At 44.8% G+C, this 20,569-nt stretch overlaps 2 protein-coding genes across 4 annotated transcripts in view; both read left to right on the forward strand.

Annotated features, from left to right (window-relative positions):
• The window catches only part of afg1lb (AFG1 like ATPase b), a 34,358-nt gene extending 24,386 nt beyond the window's left edge, over positions 1 to 9,972 (forward strand). The window contains exons 10-14 of one of the 3 annotated variants that reach the window (XM_080790342.1): positions 169 to 269; positions 4,996 to 5,136; positions 5,481 to 5,588; positions 7,818 to 7,981; positions 9,930 to 9,972. In XM_080790342.1, the coding sequence (XP_080646468.1) occupies positions 169 to 269; positions 4,996 to 5,136; positions 5,481 to 5,588; positions 7,818 to 7,964 (497 nt within the window). In that variant the 3' untranslated portion in view covers positions 7,965 to 7,981; positions 9,930 to 9,972. Of the gene's footprint in view, positions 1 to 168; positions 270 to 4,995; positions 5,137 to 5,480; positions 5,589 to 7,817; positions 8,113 to 9,929 lie in introns of those variants that run through there. The other 2 variants (XM_080790343.1, XM_080790341.1) reach the window with 2 other exon arrangements.
• A 6,294-nt stretch (positions 9,973 to 16,266) lies between these two features.
• Positions 16,267 to 20,569, forward strand: part of foxo3b (forkhead box O3b) — a 47,289-nt gene continuing 42,986 nt past the window's right edge. Inside the window, exons 1-2 of the mRNA XM_080790469.1 lie at positions 16,267 to 16,662; positions 16,889 to 17,621. Of these exons, the coding sequence (XP_080646595.1) occupies positions 17,061 to 17,621 (561 nt within the window). The 5' untranslated portion in view covers positions 16,267 to 16,662; positions 16,889 to 17,060. The remainder of the gene's footprint in view (positions 16,663 to 16,888; positions 17,622 to 20,569) is intronic.

Below are 20,569 nucleotides of genomic sequence, written 5' to 3' on the forward strand. Positions count from 1 at the left end.
GGAGTGATGTGTGGTCAATGTATCTAGGTTCTATCTAGAGGGAGAGAGAGTTGCCTGTGCTAGCTATTTAGTAACCCAAAATGTACCCCCCCAATTCTAGTTGCAGGCTTCAAGCAGCGCTGTCATATTGGTGTGTGTGTGTGTGTGTGTGTGTTTGTGCTTCCATAGTAGCGGGTCCCCTGGTGCTCACGGTACAGGGTAGAGAATTGAATCTGCAGAAGACCTGCGGCACCATTGCAGATTGCACCTTCCATGAGCTGTGTGACAGAGTAAGTTTTGATGTCTTCATTCAGGTTTTTTTTGGTGTTCAAGGTGAACTTGCCACTTGTCACATGTACAGGTTAATGTGGGTCATTATCACTTCATAGATTCCAGCCTTATTTTGTATGAATAAACCAGTGATTCCACTGCTACTACTGTAACTCTGCAGCACTTGCCTTTCCTAACCCATTAAGACCTTTAGCTTTTAACCACTTTTAATTATTTTATACTTTAGCTATTTATACTGTTAATTATGTCAAGCTACACACAGCAGTCTCACTGATGTGTGGCAGTCTGTACATTTTAATCACTTCTGTGTATCTGTCTGTGACTGTGAACAAAATATAACTAAAGAACGGATGGCTGGATTGTCATGACATTTGACGGGAACACCACGGAGGTTGTGGGGTGGCATAGTGGAAAGGTCCCTGCCCCAACACCACAGAGGTTGTGGGGTGGCATAGTGGAAAGGTCCCTGCCCCAACACCATGGAGGTTGTGGGGTGGCATAGTGGAAAGGTCCCTGCCCCAACAAGACAGAGGTTGTGGGGTGGCATAGTGGAAAGGTCCCTGCCCCAACACCACGGAGGTTGTGGGGTGGCATAGTGGAAAGGTCCCTGCCCCAACACCATGGAGGTTGTGGGGTGGCATAGTGGAAAGGTCCCTGCCCCAACACCACAGAGGTTGTGGGGTGGCATAGTGGAAAGGTCCCTGCCCCAACAAGACGGAGGTTGTGGGGTGGCATAGTGGAAAGGTCCCTGCCCCAACACCACGGAGGTTGTGGGGTGGCATAGTGGAAAGGTCCCTGCCCCAACACCACGGAGGTTGTGGGTTCGACTTTGAATTCTCCGTGATGTATTCGGCTTTGTCGAGCATCTACACATGAACACAATTGGCCTGTGTTTGGGGCAAGGAAGCCGGACAGGGAAGGTGATAACTGTCACTGCATGTATTCCTACGGGCTGTGGCGGCACCTGTCAGCGGGGAGTGTTGGACGGGAGGAGTGGGGCGAAGAAGGCTCCATGTGCTCCTCACTGGCCTCCGGTGAGTCAGTAGGATACAACAGCAGTGACAACAGAAATGTTTGTGGGGAGGAATCAATTGGCATAATGATTAAATTGGGGAGAATATGGGCTGCAAAGACACATCAATGAATCAACCAACCAAGTTGTTACTTAGGCCAGTGGTTCCCAAAGTGGTGTCCGGGGACCCCTAGGGGTCCTTGAGGGAGTTCCAGGGGGTTCCCAGCTAAATGATAGTTTGGAACCAAACCAAATAGACCCTTATGGGTCTGTAACTCTGAGAGTGTACAAATGGAACCAAAAGACCTGACCCTAACGGGTCCAATTAGATCCATTTGTACACTCTCAGGAGTTTAATTGACATTGATTTTACAATATGGGCCCCAGAGATAGAAATGCCATTAAATGGGCGTCTGTAGACTAATGCATGTCAAACTGGGGGTCTTTGAAATTAAACAGGTTGGGAATCACTGCTAGAGTCGTAAAAGTCTTTTCTTATGGGGGTCCCTGGCATATATTTTTTTAATGTGGGTCCGCGGTAACCTGACGCTGCCAGATCCAAAAAGCTTGCTACACAAATTTGTGTTGGGGAATATGTTTCCTCAATACCGCCCTCATCTGGCAGCGTCAGGTTAGGTCCGCGGGCTAATAAGTGTCAATTTGGGGGTCCTTGATATGAAAATGACTTAGGCGGAGGTGTTGATGCAGCCAGGGCTTTCACTCCCAGAAAATATTGCATTTTACACGCTTTGTCAGTCAAAGGTAACCTGACTCCGCCAGATGGTGGCAGTAGTGAGTTCCTCCTCCTGTGAACGTGTGAACTCAATACTGCCGCAATCTGGTGGAGTCAGGTTAAGTCAAAGGAGCACTTAAAACATAACACCATTCTGTCCTTGGGTTGAGTGAAATTGATTGCCAAAGATTATTTCAAGTGTAATGCGTTAGCTGAGAGGATGCTCTGATTAAATTGGAATTCCTAAAAAGCTCAATTCAATATGTATTTAACACTTGAAAGAAATGAAAGAAGGACTCAAACCATATTATAGTTCGTTTTTTAGATTTTTTTTTATAGATTTTGTGCGTAATAAAATATGATGTTTTGCATTGCTTTGCTGCACGCACGGTCGCACGCGGACACACACACGCGCGCGCTCAATTCAATATGTATTTAACAGAAAGAAGTGTCTTACTGATGGCATCACTGGAAGGAAAAATAAATATTGGCTGGTTGACTCAAACCATATTATAGTTTCATTTATAGTTTTTTAGATTTTCTTTTATAGATTTTGTGCGTAATAAAATATGATGTTTTGCATTGCTTTGCTGCACGCACGCGGACACACACGCGCACGCTCAATTCAATATGTATTTACCACTGAAAGAAGTGTCTTCCTGATGGCATCACTGGAAGGAAAAATAAATATTGGCTGGTTGACTCAAACCATATTATAGTTTAATTTATAGTTTTTTAGATTTTCTTTTATAGATTTTGTGCGTAATAAAATATGATGTTTTGCATTGCTTTGCTGCACGCACGCGCACACGCTCGCGCATGCACGCATACGCACGCAAACACGCACGCACACACACAGGTAAACAAAAACTTCTACATGCTCTTAAACCAAAATACGCACATTCAAAGAATTCCCTTTGACGCAGAATTTGCCTTCTTTTTGTCCCTGCTTCATTCAGACACATCTCTGTCTCCATTTATATTCTCCACCTCACATTGTTTTCCTCTCATGCTGTCCTTCATGCTTCTTTTGTCCTCCTCCAAGCACTTACTGTCCACCTCTTGCTCTCAAACTGCATCATGGCCACTCCTGTTCAATACACGCGTCCCTGTGCTGCTCAGTGTCAAAGAGCTACAGTCTATTGGCGGTTCTTTTTCTTTTCTGTACAAATGGCACTGCCAGTAAAATAAAGCAGCGAGGGAACGTATATATATATATAGTAAGGACGAGCCTTTTCCTTTTCCTACACACGTCACAAGCCCACAATGTAAAGTACATTAGTCGACTCATGATCTACTTGTGTTCTACAAGTACTACTACAGTTCTGTCATTATTCATTATCAATGATCATAGCACATCACTACTAGAATCACTTGAATATATCTGCTATTAATCTGGGAATTAATTATAACTTTTATATTTACTCATTGTGATCACTTTGCTCTTTGCACACATATTTGACTTTATATTTGGCTAGTATACATTCATGTTATCCTTACTGACTGCTATGATAATTTAATTTCCCTTGTCATGTATGTCTGTCTTGTTAATGCTTGAACTGTTTATACTCCTACTGTACACTTCAATACAAGGCTTACAGAGGACACACCCTTCCCATACCACAACTCTACCAACCGGAATGGTGCACACCTCCCTGCCCTTTTCATGGAACACCAGCTACTGGCAGCAAACACCATGTTCCAGAAAAGAACAGGAAAGAGATGGACATTCCAAGACCGAGCCACATGTATTGTACTGTACGTCAGCTGGACTACATACTTGTGAGGCAAACGTGGAGGAACGTTGAGCCATACAGTACGTTCAGCTCTGTGGGCTCTGACCACCATGTGGTCTCCATGAGGGTGCGACTATAGCCTCAGAGTCCCCAAGCCAAGCCCCAGGATCCGGTAGGATTGGAAGGCATTCTCCACTGACCCTGGCCTGCAAGCCAGGTATACGGAGGAGGTCAGGAGGCGCTTCCAGCTGCTGGATGAGGGTGTGGAGCCCAACGAAGAATACAGGCGATTCGTTCTCGCAAACGAGGAGGCTGTTTGTGCCCATACTGGACAAAACCAGAACCTCCCTGCAGTCCAGACACCCGGAGACTGTAGCGACACGGGCTAGGGTGGAGGAAGCACGGCGTGGCTTTGTACAGCATTTCTTCAGTTCTTACGATAACATCAAAGGGGAGGAACTGATGGAGAGGGTGAGGAGAGTCCATGCAGCGCAAGGTGAGAAGCAGTATGGGGAGGCCTTGAGGGTCATCAATGAGATGACCGGACGGAAGAGGACCAAGGAAGGACAGGTTGAGGGACTCACAAAGTGGTTCAACCACTTCACTGGGCACAACAGTCAATGGAGATGAGAAAGACATGCCACCATTCCTCCAGAACCTCAACATCTATGATGGTCCCTTCATGGTCAGTGAGTTAACCAGGGCAAACAACCATGCGTTGAGATAGAGCAAAAGTACTGGGCCGGACGGCATAAAGAACTGGGCTCGACAACATCATCCTACAGTTTTGTAACCTTTCCCTGCTAAGGCTGGAGACCTCATGGACATGTGGTCTCTCTCCAACATCGTCACGGTGCCTGAGGCTGGAGACCTCTCAAAGCCAGACAACTACAGAGGCATTAGCCTGACATGCATCAAGGCAAAGGTCTACAACCATATGACCCTGAACCGGATACGGCATGCCATCGACCCTCACTTGAGGGAGGACCAAAATGGCTTTCGAGAGGGGAGACACGCCTATGACCACACCTCTAGGCGCAAATACCGGTGTCGGCATAATAGATAGCGGGTGACGCTGGACCAAAATACCATTTAGGGACAGAGCAAGCTCCTATACTCGTAATTTTCGGGCAGCGGCTGACTTGCGGGCCGCGCCGTGGGTAACGGCGGCGACGAAAATGGAGCCCATAGTGTGTATTGATGCTCTACGGTAGCTAACGTGCTACATGGTTGTTGTGTTCCAGCCTGTGGGCGCCAGCGACTACCTTGAGATGGCACGGGTCTTTGACACGGTTTTCATCCGCCATGTTCCCATGCTGACTTTGACACTGAAGGACCAGGCCAGACGCTTTATCACCCTCATAGATAACTTCTATGACCGCAAGGTTGGTCCCCTTTATTATTATATGATATTATAGGCATTCACAGAAAATATTATCTCAAGGAGGCTACGCAACACTTTTGAACGGCACTCTCTTGCAACACTTTTTCAGGTTACAAAGGAATTACTGTTGTTGTTTTGTCAAATAGAAAATGTGGAAATATTGAAATTTAGCAACATAAAGATGAGTGTGTGTCGAGGAACAAAACATGATATAATACTAACACTACTACTATTACTATACTACTACTACTGTAATAATAATAATAACTTTATTTGAATAGCACCTTAGGTTAAATCAGTACTAAAATACCCTCAAATGAATGGACGTGAAATGTCTCTGTCCAGGTGAGGGTGGTCCTGCTTGCAGCGGCTCCACTGGAGCAGCTGTTCGTCCATTCTGGAGGGGAAGATGATAAGGACCGTGAGCTTCTGGATGACCTGGGCCTCGCTGGGGTAAATCACTCTACAGACCACTCTACAGACCAATATGTGTTTTATAAAATGTTCAAAAATATTAGATGGACAAAGCTTGCAGCACGGTGCAAAGTGAGCTTGTACATCTGCTATTTTTTAATAGGATGCTTTCCCGGTTTTATCCCATTAAGACCTGAGGTCGATTCTACAAATGCCTTCCAAATCAGTATGTTAAAAAATAGTGCAGATGTACAAGCTCACAGCGTGGTAGTGACGAAAGGTTTCCCCACAATAACGGAAAGTAAGATCCCACTAGGTCCCCAGGTGTTTCTGCATGATGGTCAAAAGTCTTTATCTCCCCTGAGCAAGCAGGCGTGTTCCATTGACTCAGTGGTAAACATTTCAACACTTGCATGGGAGACCCGTGTTTAAATGGCCGGTAGGACGTGAAAGTTTAGATTGATTGAATACATCATTTCTGATTTTAAAGGTACAGATAGTACACAAGTTAAAACCACCCCAAATGGATGACACACAAAGCCCCGACAGCTTGTTTCCATTGTATTGTGGTCCATTAAACATTCAACACTCAAACAACAGGGCAGTGCAACAGTGCAGTAAAACAAACTATTCATAGAAATATAGAAAATCACAATATAATCACAGCTTAAATACACAGTAATGACATAAAAGGAGGTTTGATTGATTGATTGCACAGGGTAAAACCAGAAAAAGCATTAAGACTTGTTTACATCAAGATCCTCCATTTTCAATTCATTTAACTTTTTCGCTGCTATCTACGTTTATAAACGTAGCTAGGTTATCGGTACCTACTGGTGCTAACTACGCATATGTTCGTAGACGACCGTATACTCCATATACTGTATGAAAGCAGCAACCTTACCTTTTAGCATTGCTCCGGTTAGTATGGAGAGCCTCCGTGCCCACCAGCTATGGATTTTCAAAGCGCCGTATCTCAAAAGGTTTGATTGCTGTCCATGGTGAGCCGTGGTGCATCCGACGATCGTAAATCATTTGTGAGTTTGTATCGCATCGCTGAGCACATGTAACTGGTTGCAATGATAGCTAATTGGACCCCACTTTGAGAACCACTGCGCAAACCTATGGAACATCCATGGTTTGGATGAGTTTTGTGAGCTCTCGGAACACCTCTGGACGGGTTGATCACGTGACAGGAAAAAGGATATTCAATAATGGGGCCTAGTGGTCCAGGCGGTCCAGGCGCATGCCACATACAGGCTCTGGCCTGACAGCGTGTCGTGTGTTCGAGTCCCGTTCATGACGACCTTTGCTGCGTGTCTATCCCCTTCTCTCTCTCCCTCTTTCCTGTCGTTTGGTTACATTTGTACACTCTCAGAGTTACAGACCCATAATAGTCCACTTGCCAGAATGTGAACCCAGGCATGTTGAGTACACCAAAGTTTTATGTTAGAAATGTTGAGTATGGGTCAAAAGAAAAAGAAGAAGATATTCAATAATAGCAGTCCAATGGAAAACAGCTCACGGAGAGAGTTCTCAACAACAGCTTGTAACCTTCAAACGGATTGTCGTGTATAGACCATGATTTTCAACATCCGTGCGCGCAATTTGAGAGCACTCGACTCGAGCACGGAATGGAGCGACGATCAAATATTCTGTGATTTTTCAAGGGTAGGTGTAATTCTACATTGCAGTATTGAAATTCTACATCACAGTATTGATACTTTTTCTTAAGTACTGCGTAACACGGAGCCCGCCAGAAGCTTAGATTAACTTTAGTCTGTCAGCCCGCCAACAGCGTATAGCCGACGTTTTCTAGGCATTATATTCTTTAATCCATGTTTTGATCGGATCGCATCGATAGATGTCTCTCGTTAGCATCCCAGTGTAAAGTGTGACAGTGGCCGCGGCCATTTTGAAGATGCGCGTGCATCCACTTGCACTCTATGTGCTGCTTTCAATGGCCTGTATCTCCACATCGGTGCAATGAATGTCGTTTCTGGTGAATACAAGGTTTTTCAACGGCCGACAGCAGGCACTGTGATACTCGCGGCACCGAGCGAGAGAACAACAACCGGCCAAGACACCACACACAGCATTATGTCAACGTAACATCCGGTTACGGATATTTGGCTCTTAAAAATAAGGGTTGAAAGCGGTAAAACCTTGGCAATGCGCAATAAATTAAATAGAATAGAATAGAATTAAAATAGATGAATTAATCCTGGCGGGCAGTGGTAAGTAACTTGCCACCGCTCCTCTCTTTAGGCGGCAGCGGAGCGGCTGACCCTGTTCACGTCCGAGGAGGAGATCTTTGCCTTTCAGAGGACGGTCTCCAGACTGCTGGAGATGCAGTCTGAAGTGTACTGGACCCAGGGAGACCGCAGTCACGGAAAGACACACTCAGACACATAAGGTGCACTGGCCTGCTGGTACACACATTATACTGTATAATATGTTATGTATACTATATGTAGCATAATAATACTGTACCCCATGAACCACCATGTTTTCCGAGATCAGACAACGTTCAGATTTCAGACCAAGGCTGTCCAATACAGCATATTGATACATTTCAGTGGGTTCATGTGTTTGGTCCGAACGACAACCTACCTCAAACCCTCACCCTAACCCTAACCTCCCCCGGGGCAGCACACCTAAACCTAACCCCAACCCTCTCCCGACCCCCAACGCACCTCGGACCAATGCTCCTTCGAACCAATGCTCCGTCAGACCATAGTATGCCTCCCCATTTCAGTAATCCCATGGACAGGAAATACATTTCCTAAACACACTGAAAGGTACAACAGTATGGACAACTAATATGACAGGAAAGACTACAATGTACTGTTACTGTACTGTTACTATAAACCAAACAATACCTAAAAAATACCAGTAATAGACATTTTGAGGCATAGAAAAACTAAATGGAAACGGCATCCACAAAAAGATTAACTGTGAACCAATAACAGTCGGAACAATGAACCTTCACAGACTCTCCGTGGAACAAGGTGTCATTTACATTCGTGCACAGAATGTACTTCTAAGATCTTTAAGAATACTAAATAAACCCAATTAATAAATCCATTGTAACCTCAGTCTAAACTAGAGTCAGCCCGGTATAGAGCCAGCATGTAGTTCCTTTTATGAGTTTGTTAATCATGTGTCTGTGGCATGTGTTTTTGGCAGTGAGGCTCCCTCCCCAGGAGAGTGAAGCATGAAAGAGAAACCCAATAGGCAAGTGTTTAGGGCACATAAACCACATGGGCTCGAATGCCTGACAGCTACGTCCCCCTGTCGATTTCCACTTAGATTCTTGGCTGGCTCTGGACCATTTGCTGCATGTCACTCCCCTACACTCTCTCAATGTTTCCTGTCCTCTCTCCACTGTACCTCAAATCTAAATGAGAACTGCTGCTAAACTGGTTTCTTAACTTTGTCATGAGGCTAGCTCTCGTCCCCTTGAGGATAGCTGCTATGCATAGGTCTGGTAGTATAGTACATCCTAACATCATTGACTTTAGTATAAAGCTAACAGGTGTTCATCATCACAGGGAGAAAATAGGCAACAAGTGGCCTCCACAGAAGATGACTGCTGCACTCTAGTGGTTGAAAGGAAAACATGAAGGGAAACTTAATTCTGCTCCCTATATTTTTCAGTCTTATGTTCCACTCATCTCATGTCATGTCCCCTGACTGTAATTGTGAACAGAGAGCAGTCCTTTCCAGATGCATATATTGAAGTTAATATAAATTATAGTTGATATTTATTATTTTTGTCTGTGTATGTACTATGTAGGCCTACTGTTTGTTGTGCTGGGAGGGAATAAAAGGTTAACTACCAAAATGTGTGAACATTTTTTAATGCTAGATTTGAAGTAAAGCCTAACCAGTTCCATAAAAGTGTTTCTCTGGGCTTACATAGGTTCTACGTTTGAATTACTTACATAAATACATAGAAATATTATTGTTGTTATTAGTTATTGTTTTTAGATTGTCGGGGCAAAACCGAATTACAGTTATCAAGACAGGAGGAAACAAAAATATGAATGATATTTCTTTTCCTATATGCATATACATGTTGGGGCTGTAATTTTGGCAATGTTTCTTTTTTGGGAGGAACAGGATGGTTTTAGTAAGAGCTGCTAGAGGGCAGCGTTTTTTATGTTCTCATGGCCTATGAGTTTGGTCCTGGTTGAGTTGGAGCACAGAATGAACACAAGCTATCATACTGGAAGTGTAAGGCTGCGTAGAGAAATCATAGATGCCACGTTCTCTAAAATTGCATATAAATTGATTGTGGAGAGCCAGTAATAATAATTATTTCCAGAGTGTACTGTGTGCACTTTGTCTCACAGTACTTTTCATAAGCGTCTGTAGGTGGCAGCAGACGGCAATGAAGTGATGGCAGGATGGTTTGTTATTGCGTCCCTCTCTATAAGGATGAGGTCATTCTGGTGCACCACTCTGCCTCTCCAGGACGCTGGGCCCAGCCCAGAGCCCAGCTGGTCTCCGTCAACCCAGGCCCTGCCCTACTAGACACTGTAGGTACCAGCGCCTCCGGAACACATAGTGCCATTTTCAAAGCAAGGCCATTGGAAATGTTATAATGCTGCTTGTACATGTTCATCACATACCTGGCTGAGCCTCTTGATGTACTGTAATGTAATGACACATTGCAGCCAATGTTTTTTACGTGGCTGTGATGGTTGTGTTTTTAACCCATCAAAACCTGAGGCTTATAAAGGACCCCCAGATTGATATATATATTTGGCCTTGGACCTCCCTATCTGAAAATGTTTTGTGCCAGGGACCCCCAGAAGAGAAGTTTTGTGTTTTCTAATTTAAACGCAAACATCTAAAATTAGTTATTATTTTTCATATGCCATTGTAGTTAAATTACATACGCTATGGTATAGTTCAATCAATGCCAAATTAGATGTATTCCATAGCCGTCATCACAAAATGTGATGAGGTCAGCACATTTTGGGCACATTTGTGCAAGTGGTTATGCCGTTTTTAACCCAAGGAGTGTTTTTAGTGCAAAACTAATGCTTGGAATGGATTCAGAATCATGAAAAACCCCTAGTTTGACATGTCACATGCTACTTAAAGCATAATGATATTTTGCCAGCCAGCAAGTGAATGCATGAATGTATATAGACAATATTTTAGGCCAATAAAAAAAGCTATATACCAGATTTCTGAATAATAATCAATAACAACCAATAGCGCTCTATTCTGAGGCCTCCAATCCAATCAGAGTATTACGCCGTTAAGGAAAACATCAGATACAAACAGATGGACCACCCTCTTTTGTGAATGCCTTAAGTTAATTGGATGATTTACGCTGGCACAATGGGGCGGTTGCTGTCCTCGCGTCCTCTGAAGCATGGCCTTGGTGTACCACACTGACCCTGGTGGAAGGGACTGATAAGGAAACAAAACTTGTATTTCCGAAGGACAAAACTGAAATGTACCATGTTCAATCTGACTAGTATTTATTTACCTGGTATTTGTTGATATTTTAGGTCTATCATAGTTATTGTGTGCAAGGATGTTTGGTATACACACAGCTTCTGCCTTGCTGCTTTGGCCCCAGTCCTTGAACTCATTAGAACTGATTATGCTGTCAGTCTACTTACAGTATTAAGTGTATCCCTGCTGTTGCCTTCACCTGAAATCACACTGTCTGGAAGTGGTTTCAGGACAGCAGTGATTTCAGGTGATGGCTTAAAGCAGTGATCGTAATCACATAACATACTGTATTTAACCTTAAAGTGAGTTTTCTCTGTGATACTGATAAATACTCTTACTTTTTGTGGTAAAAGCACTCAAACGTTCTTCTTTCCTGCCTTGATCTCCTTAACCCCCCTCTCTCTTCTTCCCTTTCTTGTATTAATTGGAAAAATGACACGATGGGATTTCACCCACTCTTTTTACTTGTAAAACTGCGATGTGACAATAGAGTTGATTCTCATTCTGAAATTAGTTCCATTGATCCAAGCCAGAACAGAATCATTTGTAAGTAACACGGCTGCAGTGTTAAGTGGTCATGCTGATGCATGGGTGGGCCGTGAACCTTTTCTAGATTGTCAAGCGGGAGACAGAAAAGGTTGAGAACCACTGCCTAAAGGAGTGGATAGCAGGTAAGAACTAAGGCCAATGAAGGGCAATAAGAACATTGCACCTAAAGAAATGTTAATTGGATATTGCTTAGGACTTCCGCTTATTGTCCTGTTGCACACTGCACAGTGCACTTATTCAATCAGGGTCTCAGACTAGTAGGCGACCTAAGCTTTATTTGGACGACCTCAGCCTAAATGAGGGGTGTGTGCGTGCGCGCTGCGCACGTGTGCGCAACGGAAGGGAATGGAGTAAATAACATTGTGGTTTATATGTGTGACTCTTCCTTGGCCTATATTGTAAATGCAGGGCTTTGTTTGTGTGGGTCACTCTAATTTAATTGTTTTTGTTGTTTCCGGGAGGTGCCAGACGTTTGTGCAATCTCTAAGTCCTCACTCACACTGTTGCAACATGCATACAACATTTGTCTTGTGTCTTGTCCGTGTTTAATGCATTTCCAATGGAAGTCACATGGTTTGACAAAACATTTTTGTTTGATGCGGGGGAGGGGGGCACAACACAGCCATCAAACAAAAAATGTTTTGTCAAACCATGTGACTTCCCTTGGAAATGCATTGGGGGCAGCCATTAAACACGGACAAGACACAAGACAAATGTTGTATGCATGTTGCAACAGTGTGAGTGAGGCCTTAGTCTTGGGGGGGGTGTTTAGATATTCTTGAATGACGATGTATGTACATACATTTCAGCAGCATGATCCCCGGTATAAGATAAATCAAGATTACTAAAGCGCCTTTAGCGTTTAGCACAACTGTATTGAACTCGGTATGAGCCAGAGTGCTGGACGGGAGTCTATCCCTGTTCGAATGCGCTAGACCTCTGGGAGATGGAATGCACACACCTACCATCAGCTATACCATCTGCTGTCGAAAGGCGAGTGCATCGCATCACTCCACCCAGACACAATATGCCCTAATTACCCTATATGTACACGGACAGTACATGAATATGCCCTGATTACCCTGCTGTGTTACACACATAATACAGATTATGTAAAGGCAAACACAATACAAGCAGTCCATGGTCCAATTGTGATTCCCAGAGTTTATTCTGGAGATTACATACAGTCATATAATAATAATGCCACTGCCTCCAGGACCGGGAGCAGTGGGCACTGCTGTTATAGTGCCTTGCTGTCAGGCCAGGTACACTTAGACCAGTGGTCGAAAGTAGGCCTAGGTACATTTACTCAGTCAGTAACTAGCCTAGGTACATTTACTCAGTCAAGTACTGTACTTAAAGGACCACTTTTCAACCTATCTTCATATAATAGGTCCTCACTAATAATCATGAAAAAATGGGGCATTTTTTTCTACTCTGTCTGTGTCTCGAGGGCTGTGGGAAGTTCAGAAACCGTCTTCCAGTGACATCATGGATGGGGAATACAAGCTAATAGAAACTGCAGGCTTTCTAGTCCTGAAAAGTTGCAATGCGAAAATGGAAGCCATCGTTCTCACGATAATGAAAATCTAAATATTTTTGTAAAAAATCTTGTTTAAAAAGAATCTGCCTAATGATGATGTCACTGGAAGACTGTTTCTAAACTGCCCACAGCCCTCCTATGAGACACAGACTGAGTAGGAAAACATCATGCCATTGTATCATGATTATTAGTGAGGAGTGAAGTGGTCCTTTAAGCACAATTCTGAGCTTGTTTTCTTTTTTCTTACTTTACTGGAGTATTTCCAATTTTCTACTACTTTTATTTCTACTTCACTACATCTCAGAGGCTAATATTGTGCTTTAACTCCATTAAAATTATTTGAAAATGTAGTTTCGTTATAGATTTTGATTATTAATTTATTAATAACAACTTCAGCCCTATGTATATTTTGCCCATCCTATCTATAAATGCAAGTCTCTGTACGTGTGTGTACGTCTGTAATCTACGCAACTCAAGAACCGTTCGCCCCACCGACTTCAAATTCGACACACACGTTTCACACCCCCCACAGTGCCTGGTGTAGAGTTGGTCGGACCCACGGTTGTCCAGAACCGCCAACGGTCTCTGGACAGGGCCCCTACCTAGGCTCCATAATGACATCACAAATATGCCCGGGCTCTGTACCTGATCACCCCTTTATCTCCATATGGAGCTGGCCTGTTCTGACATCACTTCATATTTGGGCATGTGTACAGAACTTCATACAGTATATATCGGAATAAGAGGACACAGGGAAATCTCCATAAATGGGCATGAAAAGGACACGGACGGGTGGAACACGTACTCGCGGGTACAACTGGTATTGCATAGCCGGGTGGGGCATGGATCTACAACTTCCATCGTTACCGACTCTGTGCTTTACAGCCTGGCACCGGTCTAGTTTGAAAAAAGTAAATCTACAAGCTCACAATGCGCTGTGATGATTCAATGCATTATGAACTTATAGAGGGTATGCGCGTGACATCATCGTACCTGGAAGTTATGCGGGAACGCCCACTGAGTGGCAAAAAACTACTTTCTGGCCTTGACAGCCCATTCATCCAAAGTCCAATCAGACAGTGTCTGATTTCATTAAACAATGTTAAACTCACCAACATTGCAGCTGAACGAAAAGCTTGAATTATCCTCTTTCTATCTGCAAAGTTTTTGTTTCCTAAAAATCCACCATAGAAACGTTATGAGCTACTTTCTGTCAAGAAATGCCCTGCATTATGTGACATTTAGAAACAGGTGGCACGCAGGACGGTTGAGTGATTTACAAACTCCAACACTCCATGCTGCTCAATGTTTTGCCACTCAGTCTAGATGAGGGGGGCGTGTCCTGATGCATACTCTCTATCGTAGATCTGATATTTTCAAATGATTTCTATACATTTTGAAAATGGGACATTCTGGTACAATACAATATTTTGATGGGCCTATACTTAGGCCTATACTTCTTTTACTCACGTGCATTAGGAATAGGGGACTTCTACTCGTAACAGTATACATTGCAGTATTGATACTTTTACTTAAAGTAAAATATGTGAGTACTTCTTCCATCTTTGACTTCAACACGTTGCCAGGGCCGGGAATCGAACCTGGCACCTTCTGCTTCCCAGGTGGGCTCTCTTCTCATGCTCATGCTCATGCTCATGCTCTTTGTTTCATCTTTCTTGCTGTATGATCAAAGCCACTGTGTTTTGATGGAAATGTCTCAAGTATGTTAACGTTGATTAATTTAGGGCGGCTTTGTATGACTTAAGGACATTTAAGCAAATTAAAGTAATTGTCGCCAGAGTAAACCTGCCAACACACACACACACACACACTCACTCACTCACTCACTCACTCACTCACTCACTCACTCTTCCTCCATGCATGATCCAGCAACGAGTTAATTCTAGTTCTCTGCAGGGACCAGACTGCTGCATCAGGCATTCTCTTTGATATAAGAGGAACAAAGACAGCTGTATAAAAGGTAATAGGCCTAGCTAGTATAGGCTCACCTTGTTCATAATCATAACACTTTGACATAATGGCTTTCATCCTTTCCGGTGGCCAGTCAGCTTTGCACGTAATGACAGCAGAACTGAGTTTAGTCCAATAATAAATAACACAGACTCAGTATACACACATCACATGGAGAAGATGTTTACAGTCTGCTGTTGTGTGCGCGCCCCCCCCCCCCCCCCTTACCTTACACTATATACGCGCGGCCGCGCCACTAGTGTAGGTTCGCCGCGGTGCGCGCATTCCTGTACAAAGGCTCACGAGAGCGCGCAGCTGGACGTGCACCTTCAGTGGAACAAAGACCGAGGAGAGGAGGACGAGGCTGCTTGTTGTGGAAGTGTCACGGAGGAGGGAGGAGGAGGGGAGGCAGAGCATCGCTCGCAGGACGGAGAAGAACCGGATGGATTCCTTTATATCGACTTATTAATAAATAGGATGACGTCATTGTTGGACGAGATGGAACGGACCCCAAGGGGTGGGGGTGGGGGGGGGGGTCTGCGTCCTCTGCCCCTTTGAAAGTACTGCAATTCTCTGTTAATAAATACTTCAATCAATCAATAGGAAGAAAAGGAAAATCATTTTTTTTCCTATTGTCTTTCATCATGCAGAATTGTGCAAAGAAAAGTTGCAGCACGTAAACAGCAAAAGCACTGACATGTCCCATTAGATTAATTTAATTCCAATTGCCCGTGTCTGTAGCAAACGTATAGGCGACATGCTACACGTTTGATCAAATTACATAATATAGCATATAAGGTGCGTCTCAGTTTTCTGCAATAATAACTTATGCCAACGGCCGGGTATAGCCTGTAATTCAATGTGGTGGTAACTAAAACTATGGGTTTGCTGCAGTAACCTAACGTTACCTGTTATATAGCTGTTCTTGCGTCTATCTGTCTTTCTATTTATGTGCACATCAACATGCCTAGACGTGTCGCGGCATGTCTCTCTCTGCACATACTGTACTCTGGGGCAGTGTCTCTTTAAAAGGCGATCCCATACACTGGATCCAGGGGGCTGGCCCTTGATCGACTTTGGTGTGTGTGTGCATGCGTATGTGTGTGTGTGTGACTGTGTGTGTGTGTGTGTGTGTGTGTGTGTGTGTGTGTGTGTGTGTGTGTGTGTGCGCGCGCGCGCAAACCCGCAAAGCTGTGCAGACCAAGCGAGATACAGTAACCAAGAGTGAGGTGGCGTTCTTATTCCACATCGACACTGACGCGGAGCCCAGCTTCACTTGCATACATTCTGTTAGCCTCTATTATATGACAACTTGGGAGTGGAAGACACACAATGTGTCAATGAGGCAAATGAACGAGGCGGCGGTGGGCTCCACGGGATCTAATGATTTCTTTTGGCACCGCGCACGGAGCGCAGTGACAGTCTGTGCAAGTTGTTTCATCCAAGACACGGGCTACTCGAGTAGCCTATACCGACCAGGATTATTACCGTGGACTTGCTGCTCCAGTCCTATGTGTGATGACGTTTGAGCGCTTTCTCTGTGGCCATTGACAAGTAGATCATCTCCACTAGGTAGGCTGTATATGTATATCTATACAGGACGGGATTTGGTGTTCAGCGCGTAATAATATGCCCATTGATGAGCAAGTGGTGTCTGTTATTGAAGGACTGTAAGCGTGCCGTGTTTAATTCTGTGAGGATTTCTGCTAAATTGTAACTTTTGTCATTTTAACTATAAACAATGCTTATAAACTAGACATGCAGCTAACCGGTGTGTGGTTTCTGTTTTCCTCTCTAGGTGATTAATTTGAAACTCTGAGGCTGAGAGCTGCCTTTCGGTTTGCTGCTGGTCTGGAATAGCAACAAAGGACGGGGGCGCGCATTCATGGAATGCGACTTTGACAGCTCTTCATTTCTTATCTGCTAACTTTTCTCAACTGGAAGCGGCGGCGAGGTTGTGACTGGAGGAGATGGCTGAGGTTCCAGCCCCCGATCCTCTCCCCGACCTGGACGTGGCGATTGACCCCGACTTCGAGCCACAGAAGCGGCCGCGATCGTGCACCTGGCCGCTGCCACGACCCGATCCGAACACGGCGAAGCCCGAGAGCCACGACACGGACATCATACCCGAGGAAGAGGACGACGACGAAGATCATATTAACAATGCCACCTCCGGAGCCATCGCCGTCAATGGCTCGAGTGCGGCACTAGAGGACCAGAGCAGTAACAGTCCCGTGGCCGATGGACTGCTGTCCTCTCTCGGCCAGGAGAACGGGGGCTCCCCGCTCTCCTCGCATTCCCCCACAGCCACATCGGGCGCACTGAGCGCCATCGGGGCGCAGCAGACCCCGAGGAAATCGTCGTCGCGTCGCAACGCCTGGGGGAACCTGTCGTACGCTGACCTGATCACCAAAGCCATAGAGAGCACGGCGGACAAGAGACTGACACTGTCACAAATCTATGACTGGATGGTGAGATGTGTGCCCTACTTCAAAGACAAAGGCGACAGCAACAGTTCTGCAGGGTGGAAGGTAAGCGTTAACAGCAAGAACACCCTCTTCATCTCCTCCTCCCTCTCCCACCAAAACAAAAACAAGAAACATGTGGCTTGCGTCCTCTTCTTGCATTGCGCGCGTGAACCCCAGCCTACGCGTGCGCAAACGTGGATCGTTGCACGTCAACCAACGAGCATAATTATATTTGTTTTCTTTTTTTATGGGGGCGTATATATCTGACTTCTGAGACATTGGTGGAATTAGAGCTAACAGAACTGGCGACTTTGTAACCGGTTTGTCTGGAAACATAGTAACCTATTTACCATGAATGACGCAACCCCCCTTAAGACGCTCAAAGAATGACACAATTACATAATCTAACTGAACAGCCAATAATCCATTCATTACACTAATCCTGAGCGTAAACAAAACAATTTAGCAATCATGGTTCATAAAACACAACTAAATGGAATTGGCTTCGTGTGCATTAAGAATAATGGTCTTATTTGCACTTTGTTATGTAAACCTTGGCTCCCATGCTTGTCTCCTGGGTCAGGTAGGTTGCCTGCTGCCAAGGTTGTTAGTCCTCCAGCCTTCCACTGGGAATTGCATAACGACGGGATGCCACACTGCCACAGGGTTTGGACAGTTATCCCGGATATATTTCCACCTTCTGTAGGGAATGCTATATGGTCACTCACTGGGGCTAGCTAGATAGAAGACACATGGGACAAATGAGAGTGAAATGGGGAGGCACGCCAGGCGACTAAAAGAGCAGAGGTTAGAGCTCAATTCTGAGATTGGAGAAGCATCCCTGTTGACCAAGTAGCCCCACAGGCCATAAATTATCAACGGTTTTACGAGTTAGGCTATCTGATATGGTCCAGTGGTGCCAGGGGCGGCTCTGTGGGCTATAGCCCGTGGGGGGAGGATTGCGTTGACCAAGTCAAGGCCGTGGTCATTGTCACCCCGCAGAGCTGTTGCTCGTGGAATGTTGGGCACGAGGGCCAAGCTGTTGGGGCTATATTGTTACACTGTCCATCAATAAATCTCAGGGTAGAGCACACGGCATAATTGCCTTCTATAGTTTTCATATCACATCACACACGAGTTACAGATTCTTGTGTTAATGCTTCCATTTTACTATTTTTAGTCAGATTATCATTAGATGGATTCCTAATTGTCATTGTCACATACCATGGAAACAGTAGTAGACTATATTTATTTTGGACACAACCACAGAGCGTGCTTGTGCTACTATAGGTCAAAGCCGGAGCACCACAAAGTTATGTAAAGGAATATAGACTTTGTGTGGACCTTATACATATAGGTGAGGTCCATGGGTTTATTTCAGATAATAGCATAGACAGCGACAGTACACCGCTCATTTAATATGTAAGTAAAGTCACACATCAAAGACTTGGCATGTACACAATTAAATACCCAGTGTTGAATGATCAGAGGGCCACCTCTGTAAAGGGACCTTCTCATCTATACTTCATCCTCAGTGACGGACGGTTAGGTTTCACGACGTAGCTCTGCCCTGGGCCTGGACACCTACGGTCTCATGCATGCGGGGAGGGCACCTTTGTTAGGGAGATTTGCTGAGCAAATCCAAGTAATCCCTTTGGGTTTCTTTCCCAGGTTCCCACTGACGTCATTCTAGTTCATATCATTGTGAGTTACCTATTAGGCCACGGCAAAAAAGTAGGTTAAGATGGGCCAGCATATAGCCTGGTCTGACCCAGGGTGTCTTTCATAACCACACGCCACTATTTCAACAAAGGTGCACTCTAAGGTCATTGTTATATTCTTAGAGCAGTCTAACAGTATTTAACTAATGCCCGCCCGTGCCTTCTCTATAGCTGATGTTAGCTAGGTTAACAGAGACTAAAATAATCAAAATTTTAGTATTTTAGCATTTGGTTGGTGTCATTTCAGTTTTTTGGTTTCAGTTTTTTGGTTTAAGCAATGCATATTTTCAGTAATTTAACCATTGTATCATGAGTAAAAACAAACAGTGTCCAGTTTGTTCTCAGGCAATATGCAGTTCAGCAGCTTAGTGCCAGAGCAGTGTGTTTTATTTTGGTGCTGTAGTAGATCCAGTAGCAGCCCGGCGTGTTTAACTTTGAGCTGTACCGTGCAAGCAACGTCCTGGAGGGTCTGCTCCGGTTTGGAGGTGCTGAAATGTGTGCTATAAGAGTAGCATGGGTGGGTTTGGTGGGGGAGTGACCCCAAAATAGCACCTGTAAACATGCCTTAACAGTGTGTGTGTGTGTGTGTGTGTGTGTGTGTGTGTGTGTGTGTGTGTGTGTGTGTGTGTGTGTGTGTGTGTGTGTGTGTGTGTGTGTGTGTGTGTGTGTGTGTGTGTGCGCGCGTGCATGTGCGTGTGTGTGTGTGTGTGTGTGTTCGTGGCACTAGTGAACTTTGTGCTCAAGTGTTACTTAACACTGCTGTAATAGGCTGCCTGCTCACAGTGCTGCCCTTCTCAACAGCTGCCTGTCACAGTAGGTCCCAGTCACAGGCCAAGTCCCAGTTATGACACTGTGGGTACTGTACAGTGTACGCACACACACACACACACACACACACACACACACACACACACACTTACATAAGTCTCATTTAACACTAACCCACGCCGCCAATCGAGATGTATGTTTTTGTTACCCATATAGCTTCAGGTCCTCTCATGTGTATCCACTATCTACAGTATATACATTCCAGCACCGACAGGCATGTAGGGCCTGTCGGTGCATAGTGTGAGGCACCACCAGGGTTTTGTTTAGCCCCCCTCAGTGCTGAAACACGGAGCCATCACTGTCTGCCAATGGTAAATAATGCAGTACATTAGTTTCACTGTCCTTGTGTAACCAATCATGGTCGCTGGTTGTAAGCTCATCAGCTGCCTTTGGCCAAACCATACACCACGAATCCTGCTCTAGAGTTGAATACGCACTCTCTCTTATCTGATCTGTTGCATC

This window comes from Protomyctophum bolini (genome assembly GCF_963924005.1).
Source record: "Protomyctophum bolini genome assembly, chromosome: 19".
In the NCBI taxonomy this organism is placed as follows: domain Eukaryota; kingdom Metazoa; phylum Chordata; class Actinopteri; order Myctophiformes; family Myctophidae; genus Protomyctophum; species Protomyctophum bolini.